Source organism: Lepisma saccharinum, chromosome 22 (assembly GCF_977018435.1).
Source record: "Lepisma saccharinum chromosome 22, izLepSacc3.1, whole genome shotgun sequence".
Taxonomy (NCBI): domain Eukaryota; kingdom Metazoa; phylum Arthropoda; class Insecta; order Zygentoma; family Lepismatidae; genus Lepisma; species Lepisma saccharinum.
The window spans coordinates 3,177,202-3,191,745 of NC_139250.1; the positions used below are offsets into that span (position 1 = coordinate 3,177,202).

General features: G+C 39.7%; 1 protein-coding gene across 6 annotated transcripts in view; it reads right to left on the reverse strand.

Annotated features, from left to right (window-relative positions):
- Nucleotides 1–14,544, reverse strand: part of LOC146004935 (uncharacterized) — a 470,180-nt gene that overhangs the window by 217,238 nt on the left and 238,398 nt on the right. For all 6 annotated transcript variants that reach the window (XM_083143992.1, XM_083143989.1, XM_083143988.1 and 3 more), the window contains exon 4: nt 2,973–3,945. In XM_083143992.1, the coding sequence (XP_083000118.1) occupies nt 2,973–3,945 (973 nt within the window). The remainder of the gene's footprint in view (nt 1–2,972; nt 3,946–14,544) is intronic.

A 14,544-nucleotide genomic window follows, 5' to 3' on the forward strand; every position in this document is an offset into this window, starting at 1 on the left:
TGCTGCGCATGCGTCAATTGTGGGAAGAAGAAGCGGCCCCGGCGCCCACCAAGCGTCGAATAACATGTGTACCTGGGGGAAACTCTGGGGGGTAAAGGCGGTCAGGGGCGTGATACTGATCACATCACCCCAACTCACGACCGGATCAAGAAAAGTGTGGGGCGTTACCCCCACACCCCCTATACGCCTTCATGGCGTGCTGCTATGCACAGGGGAGCACTTTACCTTTTTTTACCTTTTAGGACAGCTTGCTTTGCGACGACATTCATGAGCGTTTCTACATTCTAATGTCTTCATATACGAGAAGTATTTATTTTACACGAGAGCGCTGAACTAAGCTTATATTACATTTCTTGGATCTGAAGTGACGCATGCGTCAATTGTGGGAAAAGAATTATTACTTTCTTTCACTTCAGATCCAAGAAATGTAATATAAGCTTAGTTCAGCGCTCTCGTGTAAAATAAATACTTCTCGTATATGAAGACATTAGAATGTAGAAACGCTCATGAATGTCGTCGTCGCAGAGCAAGTTGTCCTTTTTCCCACAATCGACGCATGCGCAGCATTCACCGGATGCCTTCACGAGACGCCTCTGTTAGATATGAACATATCTTAGCAGACTGTGCGGTGTCAGACACTTTTAATATTCTCTCTCTCTCTCTCTCTCTCTCTCTCTCTCTCTCTCTCTCTCTCTGCATGTGTATTACACGAGTCAAATAAAAACTTTAAAAGCCCAATAAAAATTGTAGGGCAGGCTGTACACAGCTGAAATTAACAAGAGGTTTCAACTGTTATTTCCTCAAGGCTGCAACACTAATGAAGTGAGCTTGAAAACGCCATTTTTGTTATTTTAAGGATGGCGCCTCCTACACCCACTTGCACCAATGAAGAGGAGCGGTTTCTTGCCCTTGTCAGCCTAAAACTAACAGAAATTTCTCGACAAATGAAAATTCAATATCTCTGTGCAGGATTACCACACCAGCAAGTTTGCTAATGGAGGAGAAAGTTCGACAATGGCCTCAGTTCGCAGGCAGATAGGTGGAAAGCCTTCGCAGTAACTGCACGTGGACCCCAAATACTTATTCTTCTTAAGGTACACATGCACTAACTCAAAGTTGAAAAAATATATAAATCAGCAATATGTCTGTGCTAAGATGCAACGAACTTGTAAAGGATGTCCCAAAAAAGCGACGGATTTAATATGAAAATACTGTATATTTACAAAATGGCAAATATTTTTACTTCATTACAACGGGTAAATGTTCCGATTTAAGAATGAAAGATTTTTTTTTTGACTCGCAATAACACTGTCACGCACAATAACGATGTTCTCAACAGACCGGCTACATTCACGTCCAAGGATTGCACAAAGCTTCCTTACAGTCTGTGCACAACACTCGCCATTGTTGTAATGAGTTACTATCAAAACTCGATGTGACCCTCCATGTCAACTAAGCTGCAACAATCAATGATAAACGTATTGTTAGAACATGTTGCGTAAATCAAACTTGGCATCCTTAAATCGGAGCATTTACCCGTTGTAATGATGTAAAAATATTTGTGATTCTTCTTTAAAAAAGTGTTGTAGTCAGCATATTAATTCCGTCGCTTTTATTGGGACACCCTTTGGCCTTTACAGCCCTACAGAAATCTACTAGATAAGAAAGAGAAACAAATTAATGTTTACATTTGTTCCTCCCTTGACATATACACACATGTGTTCGGAAAGTTACTTTTAAAAGTAACTGAGTTGCAGTTACTCATTGTAAAAAGTAACTGTTACAGTTACTGAAACTTGAGTCCCCCATGCGACTCACGTTAACTGTATAATATTACGTGGCTTAGATGTGCAGCAGAGCAACACAGCTGAGTCTAGATCAAAGACGAAGGAAGAACGTCTCGCTACACAAAAGCACCCATACATTCAGTTTACAGTGTTGCAATCTGGCAATGAATATAGATGGGTGACACCTGAACCACACGCTCCTAACGGAGGGGTTAACGTGTTTCGAGATGAGTAGTGAACGTATGATACAAACAAGACTGTGTATATTTCTCAAGTCATGGTTGGAAGACGATTTTCTACATGAAGCGGGTTGTAAATACTGTAACAAAGACATTTCAATAGCACATGACGATCACAGCCACATCACAACATGCTTGACGAATGGAGCACAGAATAACAAAATATCTTCTTTATCAACAACAGCGAGTACTTTTTCCTTAAGAAAGAACTGTTCTGAAGATGAAAAGTGGGTTGTGTTGCAACTTTGGCCCTTATTTTCAACTCTAGATTGCTATTTTGTCCCATATTTTCAACTTTATGATTTGGAGTTTGTCCCTTATTTTCAACTCTAGATTGCTATTTTGTCCCATATTTTCAACTTTATGATTTGGAGTTTGTCCCTTATTTTCAACTTATGATTTGGAGTTTGTCCTTTATTTTCAACTTATGATTTGGAGTTTGTCCCTTATTTTCAACTTGTGATTTGGAATTTGTCCCTTATTTTCAATTTGTGATTTGGAGTTTGTCCCTTATTTTCAACTTGTGATTTGGAGTTTGTCCCTTATTTTCAACTTGTGATTTGGAGTTTGTCCCTTGTTTTCAACTTATGATTTGGAGTTTGTCCCTTATTTTCAACTTGTGATTTGGAGTTTGTCCCTTATTTTCAACTTGTAATTTGGAGTTTGTCCCTTATTTTCAACTTATGATTTGGAGTTTGTCCCTTATTTTCAACTTATGATTTGGAGTTTGTCCCTTATTTTCAACTTATGATTTGGAGTTTGTCCCTTATTTTCAACTTATGATTTGGAGTTTGTCCCTTATTTTTCACTCGCGATGAGAGATTTCATCCCTTACTTTCATCTTGAGCACCTGACAATTCATCAATATATAAGACACTACAAAAGCTAGAGAGACAAAGCAAGAAGTACTCTAGTAATGAATGGTAAGGTGAAAGGCGACACTTACCTATTGAAAAGAAGGTTGTCTATGATGACCTGCGCCTGCTCGCTCCTGATGCTCGCCAGATGTCCTCCCAGTCGCACACACTGCGCCTCCGACTGGTTCCACCCCAGCGCCTCGGCGTCAACCACCGTCACGCAGAAGTGGTGCACCGACACCCACCCGAACTCGCACTGCTGCACCACCTCCGGGTTGGGGAACGCGACGTACGATATCCTCGGAGGTGCTAGGGGGGCGGAGTCTCCCTGATCGACGTTCAGCACGAGTCGGTTGCCGTCCGAGGTGATGTCCTCCGAGTGCCGGACGTCACCCCTCATGCTGCAGTACGCACGGAACAGCTTTCCGTTCCACACGCGGACCGTCAGGCCGGGGCATGACGTCACCGCGGTCTTGGAGTGCCGGCGTCGGTTGTTCCACTGGTCGATGGTGTTCTGCAGGATGCTGGTGGACGTTGTGCGCGATTCGGCCGGCACGGTCGCCAGATCTCCCATCTCCAGACGAAGCGAGATCCTGTACCCGTACGGCAGGTGGATCCTGAACGTACAGTGCAGCCTCGATGCGTCGTCACTCGCCACCTCCAACGACCCATTGGGCGCCGTCAAGGTCAAATTAAAGCAGTAATCCACGAAACGGTACGACAGGAGGAACGCGTGGCTCGAATACCGGAAGCCACAACAATGAACGCGCATCATGGCGGGTGGGCGAGGGTAGTAGAGGCTCCTCTCCGAGTCCTGGTACTCCTCCAGCTTCCCGCAGAACCTTCGGGACAAGGAGGTGTTGCCAGGATCCCCGAACTGGATGAACCCTGCGTAGCACTTGTCCCGCGTCCCCACGATGTTCAGCCTCTGCAGGTCCAGGAGGAGTCCCTTGTTCCCGGCGGTCGGGAAGAACAGGTAGCAGTCCGGATGGAGGGACAGGGCTCCCCGCACGTCCCACCAGGAGATGTTGGTCCGCTCCTCGCCGAGGAAGAGAAAGCAGTCTGAAAGGAGAAAGAAATCTTTTTATCTTTCGTTCTAGGAACACACACACACACACACACACACACACAATCGTAATCAGTGTTGAATCCAGCCATTTTTCTCCGGGGACTAACAAAAACAATAGTATTATTTTTATAGTGCCTTTTACCTCTGATATGTAAATAAATTAAATTACATTTAGTGTAAATTTAGAAAGGACTGCACCACCACCATTCCACAGCCGCTAAAATAGCTGCAAGAAGTTCAAATTCGTTTCAACAATATTAGTTACATTACACCAACCCTGCAACTCTACACATGTCCTGGGTCCCGGGTTCGATACCCGGTGGAGGAACATAGTGATTCGGATCCCACTTTAAACTGTAGGTCCAGTCCCCATTAGCCTTAACTATACACAAACTACATTTATGGAAAATGAGATTATGTGGGAAAAATTACATGAATACGTAGAATGTTCTCTAGTAGCATGGTAAAATAGGGAAATTAGGATGTTAAATATGTATATGTGTGTGTGTATATATATATATATATATATATATATATATATATATATATGTATGTATGTATGTATGTATGTATTGAAAGGAAAATTGAAATGTAAGGATATGTGGGCGTGTATATGTTATGAACCTTTTGATTATCCTCGAATATTAAGCTGCAACTTGGTTATGGCAAGAAATTGTAAATTGACTTTATTAACATGTGGAAAATATTCTCGTAAATTCCCAATAAAGTATATATACATTTGAACTTCTATGTGCGAGCCGTTGGCTGTACGCACTACATGTTGGGTCATTCCATGTCAAATCATCCAGAATTTTGTGAAAATGTCACCCACCATCCCTGATTTTGATGAAATTCGGTATGCTTATAGAACTTTTGATGCTGATTACAAAAATGACAACTTTTTTAAAACTGGTCAAGGGGATTAGAAGTTACGCGCTCTTTAAGATCTCCGTGTACGCCACATGCGGCTCCACTTTGAATGTCACGCATTAGGTTATAAACGATCGTATCTTCCCTCGGGTTTGCCGTAGAAACTTCAATTTTGTTTTCTTTTGTTCAGAATAGTATAAGCGTTCATTTAAATAACGTTTCAGATGAATGCATCAATAAACATGTATCTTTATATATAGTTTTATGTATTTTTTTAGAAAAATAAATGACTAACTTCAAGAGCAAATTTCATGCAATGCCCCCCCTTCAATTTCCCCCCAATTTTATATGTAGGTAGCTCAGAGTGTGTACTAATGCCTGATGAAAAAATTGGGATGGGCGGTTTAGAGACAGGGTGATAAAAAATGCATTTGCATAAAATGACATTAAAAGTAAATCTTATTAAAAATGCTTATGTATTTAGCATAAAGCCTGAAGTACAATATGTTTCAAGCTACAATATTCGATATTTATGTTCACTATGTGTGAATGTAAGCGTGAGCGTAACCTGGCGGGGGCAAAAGGAAGCACTTGCCCCCTCCCAAATTTATAATTAATTAAAATTTACAAGTTAAATATATTTTGTGATCCTCCTGGTCACATTTTAGATGGATATTTTGACCATTCCAAACACACTAAAGTATTTGACTTATCACTAAGTACATATGTCCTTTTATTTGTGTTATTAATATCCACTGGACACAGAATATTTTGTGGCCAGTAGTAGGAAGTTGATGGACCAAGTAAATGCAAGAATTTAATAGCTGCATCTCCATTTTCACGTGGACTTTTGAAGCAATCTTACAAACAATTTTGAGTGACGCACATACATGCTACTACATAACTGTTTACAGTTGGAATTCGGAAAGTCACTTCTTACAAAAGCCAAACCATACAGTTATACAAAACATATTACATCAGCACTTACTATTTTAGCTCTGACTGTTATACAACTAGTGTTTCGAAGTAAATAGTTACAAAGTTACAAGTACAGTTACTTTTTATTTAGGAATTCTAACTGTAAAAGTAACGTTAACAACGGTAACAGAGTTACTTTTTGCAGTAGGGAAATAGCTAAATTGGACAATTCTGTTCCAGACTATGAAAATAAAATATGTACCTTCTCCGGATGCTACGTGAAAGGATTTTCTTGGAATTGCTGGCAAGGAAGATATGCTTTGTTGCATGCTAAATTTAGAACATCCACGCTTTACTGTAATTCATTTCTAATCGTATGTGAAAACTAATTTGTTTTTGGCAGACTGCTGTGTTCGTTTGGAATGTTGTTGTCCAGCTAGGGAAAAGTCATTGTCGAGGGAGTGGATCTTTGGATCTTGTTGAACTTGGAATGGAGGAGAAAGAAATAGGTGGAAGAGGAATCAATCAATGACACCATATTCAAAATACCGTGGTCAGCATACAAATGATTTTTTTAAATTATAATCGTTCAACCAAAGCTGACTGTGTTTTCCATATTTATTAGCATAATAATGTAAATATATGAATACATATTATGTACTAGAAACATAAGTAAAACAAGGAAGTCTTCATGATCATTGATTGTGTGTAACTTTAACACAAATCAATGATCATTAACAGTACGTTACTGTTACAGTAACTGTAAAAGAAACTCAGTTACTTTCAAAGTACCAGTAACAATAACTGAGTAACTTTTTAAATGAGTGACTGTAACTCAGTTACTTGTAAAAAGTAACTTACGGAACCTGTAAGTTCAAAATAGTGCATACCTCCTGGTACTGTTGTAGTACTTTGCAATCGCTGACACATTGTACTGTGTGGTATTAATTCTTACTTCATATTACGTATCCCCATGAAGAGTAGCCAAAAAAGAACTTCCATATTGAGATAAAATGCACAAAGAGAATGTTCTTGAAGATAAATTTGCTAAACTTGGAAATGTTAATAATTATTATATATATAATTATATAATATATATATATATTTTTTTAAAAATGAAGACAGTTGAATCTAAGTTAGATACAGTGAAACCTTGATTCTACGTTATCTAGGAGATCAAGCTGAAAAACTAAATAGGCAGGAAAATGGAAGATCTTGGAGAATTTCTAAACAATCTGTGTTGGGATCACCAATATTGAATGCAAAATAAAGGAAAATGTAAAATCGAGGAACTTAAATCGGGGTTCCATTGTAATTGTTACTTGCAAATTTTAAAATTAATCTATAAATTTGGGAGAGGGCAAGTGCTTCCCTTTGCCCCCGCCAGGTTGCGCCTATGCTTACATTCACACATAGTGAACATAAATATTGAATATTGTAGCTTGAAACATATTGTACTTCAGGCTTTATACTAAATACATAAGCATTTTTAATAAGATTTACTTTTAATGTCATTTTATGCAAATACATTTTTATCACCCTGTCTCTGAACCGCCCATCCCAATTTTTCCATCAGGCATTAGTACACACCATTAGCTACCTACATATAAAATTGGGGGGAAATTGAAGGGGGGGCATTGCATGAAATTTGCTCTTGAAGTTAGTCATTTATTTTTCTAAAAAAATACATAAAACTATATATAAAGATACATGTTTATTGATTCATTCATCTGAAACGTTATTTAAATGAACGCTTATACTATTCTGAACAAAAGAAAACAAAATTGAAGTTTCTACGGCAAACCCGAGGGAAGATATGATCGTTTATAACCTAATGCGTGACATTCAAAGTGGAGCCGCATGTGGCGTACACGGAGATCTTAAAGAGCGCGTAACTTCTAATCCCCTTGACCAATTTAAAAACAGTTGTCATTTTTGTAATCAGCATCAAAAGTTCTATAAGCGTACCGAATTTCATCAAAATCGGGGATGGTGGGTGACATGGCCTGGATGATTTGACGTGGAATGACCCTGTTGATTCACATTGGTTATTCTTTTGACAAATGTTTGAAAATATGATACAAAAACAAACAAACACATATATACAGATATTGCACAATGCTGGTTCCACAGTCCATGTATTATAAGCTAAGGTTACTTTGTGCAGTTTCTTCGCTCTTATCGGTATCCGCTATCGCCTTTCCTCGTCGTTCTCTCACTTCCCATAAGTACTTGCCCACTCGTTGCACTATCTCACTTATGATTCCTCTCCTATCTTCTACCACTTCCATTATTTCCCTCCCTGTTACGTTCTTAACCCACTTGTCTCGCAAATCACGCATAGAGGGGCAGGCAGATAGCAGATGCTCGTCCGTCTGTCCCTCCCCGCACAAAGAGCATATCGTTTCCCCTGCTTCATTCTTCATTTTTGCGGGAGTGGAGTAGAGTACCCCCAGCCCATGTTTCAAATATTTCATTTTGCTTGCTTTGCTTCATTTTGGAGGGGACAATACCTCGTTTTACCATAGTGACAATTTGGAACACTTGGTGGCACAAGAATGCCCAAGAAAGTTAAAGAAAGAATTTTAAGTGTACCTCAGTTCAAAGTTCAGCCACATTGACACGAGCCTAATTTGGACGCAAGGGTTGAGAGGTAGTCCGACCTATAGCCACGGGGTCACGCCAGGTACACCCAACGGCAAAGAAACAGCATTTTCATTCGGTCTGAATTACACAATGTGATGATTAGGACTCGGAAGTTGAGGAAAAGTCATTTTCTTTCCTAGTGTCCGAAGACGAGGCCCAATATAATATATGTTCATTTCGGGTCATTGTAGGCCAGAAAAAGGTGGGTTTTATTTGTCCTTTTTTGTCTTTTTCGGCGTTTTTTGGCTTATTGGTCCTTTCTTAGCCTTTTTTAAGGTCTTAACGGCTTTTTTTTGCAACTTCACCTTCCTTTGACTACGTTTTTTTTAAAAATGAAACTAGTGCTTGAAAAAACCAGGGGTATCAAATTATGTGCAAGATAAGTGAAATATTGAAAGGAGAAAATTTCGATGTGAGTGTTTTTGAAGAGGAATTTATTTTTCACCACGAGATCTCACTTGCTTCAACTATGCACCCTTAACATCCGTTTATGTGGAGACAAGGTTCTCGATGTTTGGCAACGTGTTGTCTGAAAACCGACGATCCTTTACATTTAAGAACCTGGAAATGACTATTGTGAGATACTGCAATGCCAACTGAGGTAAGGTTTCCGATGCCTAGGGACACTGAATTTTCGCGATGCGCGAAATCACGAAATGTGAAAAAAAGATGCAATTATGAACATTCTGCACGTAACTACACCCCCAATGATGGAATATGCACGAGTTTTATTCGCGAAGTAATGCGAAATGTGTGCTTTTCCACGAAATGAACGCTTTTTTCGCGAAATAACCGTGAAATATCATCAAAATAAGTAGAAAACACGCAAAAATCGGCAATCGAGGTTGTGCGCGCAAACTGTCGATTTGTAACGAAACGTTTGTTTATAGTTTCCTACCATTTGCAGCTGAAGAACGTTTTATCTTCGATCACATCAGGAAGAAGCTGCAAATTGGGATTTCCCATGCACATAATCTCAGTTCGAAAACTTCGCTCCCTGTCAAGCTGCATTCGTTTCTTCCCCCGAATGTCTACTCAACTTCCAGTTTTATTGAACTTGCTAGCTTTCTTTGCCCCTGCCCTATGGCCTCTAAATACTAAGCCTTGTCTAGCAAGAAAAGTAAACTCTCCTTGCCCCACCCAAACGCTGCTACTGGCAACTACAGTTGAAATCTAAGTACTTGTGTATGTCTACAGAATATAAAAATGAAGTAGTTTGTCAATTTATGGCTCTTTTGTATGTTGTTTCCTCTCATGATGAAAAAGTGCGTGCCATTTTTTCCACCGCTGGTATATACCGCTGATCTAACATTTTATTTACCACTCTCCTCAGTTTCTATTTACCATAAATTTGTCTCCCTACCGATGCCCTATTTCTGTAACTCTAGTGTGGTTAGGCCAAATATGATTTTTCAAATTATGTTAATCTAAAAAATATATAATGTCTGAAAGAAGATGCATTTCATTCATATAGTTTTTCGCACTCTGCGTTCCATACCAGCAGAATTTTTTATTTTTTTATTCATTAAATATGTAATTAAAACTGAAGTTATTAATTAATTTGGATCACATTTATACGTCCTTTTTTCGTTTTTACGTCGTTTTTATAGGTCTTTTTATTGGCAATTTATACGTCTTCAACTTTCGAGCCCTAGTGATGTTAATAATTGAAATAATGACGTCAAATAGCAGAGGGCAATACGTGCTTCGAACAAACATAATTTCATTGCTTAAAACAACACAGGATGTAGAATAAAAAAGAAATGAAAATATTATCTTTGCCGTTGACTTTACTAGCCTTCGAGATATAACGGAATTAATAAGACAGTACGCATAACGTCCAAATCCCTATCGGAGGAGAAAAAATGAACATCGCCGCGCTCTGATGGAAAGATCGTGACATCGAATCCCCCTCACGAGATAGAAGAGGAAAAGAACTCCGGAGAGACAGGTCACCGTAAGACGAGAAGCAAGGAAGAGATGAAGCGAAAAGTCCAAGACGGCAAAACACCGTACAAATCGTTAGGCTGGAAATAGCCGTTTCCGAAATGAGGTTAGCGAAGTCTTCATTAATTCTTCCTCACAGAAGAATCCGACTGCAATTTCCTCTCGGCCGAAATCCCTTGAACGTAGGACAAAGGGCTCGGTTCGACCCTTCGTTTAAATCTCAGTAGAAGAGCTGCCGGGATTTTGGAAATTCCCACCAAAGTCCTTCCCTCTGGAGCTGGCGATGTTCGTTTGTTGGCCAGGAAGAAACGGAACGAGATCCCGACCTGTCTTCTGGGTTGCGATTCTCTGGACGAACACCTCATTTGGTGAATGATTTTAACGAAGGAGACGCACAGGATTCCACCATTGGAAGAGATCGAAGGCTGCGCTGGAACAGATATATATCATATATTTATGAAAAAATATAAATATGCTGACCAAGGCAGTAATTTATTTGATTAAAAACATAAACTAAACGTAAAGTTTCAACCTTCTAGCAAGGTCTTCTTCAGACTCTGTATCAAGTACAAAAGTAACAAGATACAAAAACAGGGTATTATATATACACAAACATTACTCCCTCCAGACTATTAGAAAGTTGTGGAATGGGGGACTGAAGTTAAACAAACAATTGAAGAATTTGTTAGAAAGAGTGGAAAGGACAAGAGAGAAAGAGGAGCGGAGAAGGAAGAAAAATGAAGGAAAAAGAGCGTGAGATATAAATCCCAACCATATTCTATATGGAAGTAAATATGTTTAGCCTTTTAGGTGAAAGTACAGTTGACAAGAGAAAGCCACCTGCTAGAAAGTTCCAGAACAACTTTCTAATAGTCTGGAAGGAGTAATGTTTGTGTATATATAATGCCCTGTTTTTGTATCTTGTTACTTTTGTACTTGATACAGAGTCTGAAGAATACCTTGCTAGAAGGTTGAAACGTTACGTTTAGTTTTTGTTTTTAATAAAATAAATTACTGCCTTGGTCAGCATATTTAGTTTTTTCAGAATCATGGAAACAAGGCTTAATGGTGTAATATATATATATATATATATATATATATATATATATATATATATATATATATGCGTCTGTGTGGAATGCAGTGACGTCGCCCGATAATTCTTTCGGTTGAGATCAGGGGCGGACAAAATATTTTCAGGTGCTTCGTTGGTCATGATTGCTGATAAGAGTAACTTTCTCGCTCTATTTGTACTTTGTCTATCTCCGTGTCTCTCTCATTCTAACTACCTCCTTTTCCTCTATTTCCCTCCTTGTTTCCTCGCCTGTTTATGTATCTCATTCTCTTTCTTTCTCGCATGTTTCCTCAGTATTTCTAATTCTTTATCTTTCTCTATCTTCCTTTTTCTCATTCTTTCTATGTCCATGTCTTTCTTTACATACTCATTTCTCCTGTTCCTCTATCTTTCTCTTTCTACTTTCATATTCATCTATCTCCTTCTATCACCTGCTCTGTCTTCATATCGTTCTCTCCATTTCTCTTCACCCTTCTCTTCTATGATTTTACCTCTGCCATAAATGATTCCCAAAATTTCTCCCTGCAAGGGAGAGAGGTAAAGAGAAGGGGTAGTAGGAGAGAGAGAGAGAGAGAGAGAGAGAGAGAGAGAGAGAGATAAAACACAGACAATAGGGTTGTTGTTGTTATTGTTGTTGAGTTGGTGTTTTAAGTCCAATTTATGCACAGTAAGGCTAATCGGGACTGGACCTACAGTTTAAAGTGGGATCCGAACCACTTGTGCCTCCACCGGATATCCAACCCGGGACCCCTTAATTATAAGGCGGCGACGCCATCGGGGAGGCCCCACAGACAATACGGGTAGATGAAAGTTTTGAAAGGTCAATAACAAACACACATGTACAGTCACAGAAACTTCTGGGTTGTAACAGTCGCATTGACATCTAATGGTAGCGCTACAACCAGTGATGTGCCGTAGACTTAAGTTTACGTCTACATGCGTTGTCTACACGTAATCTACGCGTAGATTACATTGGGTTGTAGTTTACATAAACTACGTAGACAATCTAAAGTACATTTTCAAGGGTTTCATGAAAGGAAAGTGACATTTTCAACTATATTGGTTCCTAACAAACTAAAAGGAATCCTATTTACAACAAAATTTCTCTTGTCTTCTATCATCAACTATGGAAGAAGATAAATAGTATGCAAAAAAACAACAACAGATGGCAGTCGTGAGGCAAGAGTGGTCTTTTTCCCATAAAACACTAGAATATTTCCTATATTTGGTTTCTTCCTAGGTGAGATATTGTTCTAATTTGGAAGAAAGACTATGAAAAGCTTTCCTCACACATCAGCAACTGATAAGCAGTATAATTTTCTTTTAATTACACGGCGCCCTTTGTTATGTTATAACCTTTCACCATGTTGTTTACATAGATTACGTCATCTGCGTATATAAAATAGTCTACGTGTAGAATGTAGACTATGGTTGTTTACGCGTAGACGCATATCACTGGCTACAACCCAGAAGTGTCCGTGATTGTACATGAGTCAGGACAGCAGAGCCTCGTTAGTCTTCAAAATGCAGTCCAGAGTGTATTACGTGGAAGAGAGGTTGATATTTGGGTTCAGAGAAACCGTTACACTCCGTAAAGAGAGAGGGGCAGATTCATGTAGACATAAGAGAGAATCCCATGACAGGCTAAAAGCATAGCCTCCTGCCTGATGATATATTGTCCACTGCCTAGCCCAACCGAGAGAGAAATTCTCCTAAAAGAAAGTACCTACAGACCTTTCTGCATATTATAAACACGACATTCAGGATTGTGCAGTGACGCGAGTTTCATCTCTCTTCGCAAACCTCCTCTCCAAGAAAGGCATCTCCTCAGAGCCATACCACCGTGCTCGAAACAACTTTGACAGGCCTACTCATGCATGCCTCTCGAAGCTGCAGATTCCGTCCTCATGTTGCCTTTGCACGCGAGAGAGGGGGAGAAGGGGGCGGAGGCTCCAGTACATCCTGCACGCACTCAAAGCGTATAAAACCTACAAGAGTTCCCACTTACTGCATCCTCCCAATTACTCCAGGTCGCCATGGCAACGGGATTAACGCCGCGCTCTTCGGAAACGAGTTTACGAAGATACAGACGGAAACCGAGGGAAGGGTTTAAGGGAAACATGCCCCATCTTTTCCCTTTAATACAAGCCTAATCCGTTTATTTATTAATTCTGCCTTTCGTAACATGTAGCAGCGTGTACAGTCAAGAGTAAAAGTGAGTTGTAGTTCAGACCAAAGCAACATGATTCAAATACTAACGTGTTACGGAGTTCTCTTGTATGTACAGTTCATTTACACATATCTCCCCTACTCCGTATATACATCTTTCCATTACAGATCCAATAACACATGCTCTAAGTTACCTTTTGCCCTGTCACACAGAGAAATGCACGTATCAAGACTTCGCTCTATAAGCGCACTATTTAGCATAGCGCTAACCCACCCATAGAGGTCCCTACGCATACGGCGCTTACTCTCTGTGTGTCTCGATGCATCCATAAAACTGTCTTAATCCATTGAGGGACGGCCACTTTCTGAGATCTGAGAGCCTGAGAATCTGCGTCTGAGGATATGAGACCGTAACAAGTCGAAACCCGGTATTTATACCTTCGCCCCCAACCACCGGGGCAAGATCCTATTGTTACCTTTCAAACAGGAAAACCGTTGAGGGAAAGCAACCGTTGGCTTCCCCGGCTACTGGGCAAAAGACAACCTAGGTAAGAGCATTTGCAAATATCCAAACGTTTACACATATACTTACCATATTGCAGCTGTGTGTGTAAAAATCACATAGCAATACTCAATTCAAATGTCAACCTCTTTGGCCAGAGCTCGGCTGAACCTTTCGAGAAACCGACATCACATGATGGGGTTCAGAACAAAAGTGGTGTAACTCCACTTTTCAAGGAAATAGAGTTATACGTATAACTTAGAACTGTGAAGTATCAGCATTTCAATGCTGGAAGTAAGTATCTCTCAAGTTTCAAAGTCTTGCTCATAGAGGCGCCACTATGTTTGTGCTCCCATAGATATACACAGTACTAAATATGCCTTTTCCTCAAAAATGTCTTGAATGGAGCTACGTCACTTGTGCTCTGAACGACTGAATATTCCAAATCTGAAAATTACATATGCA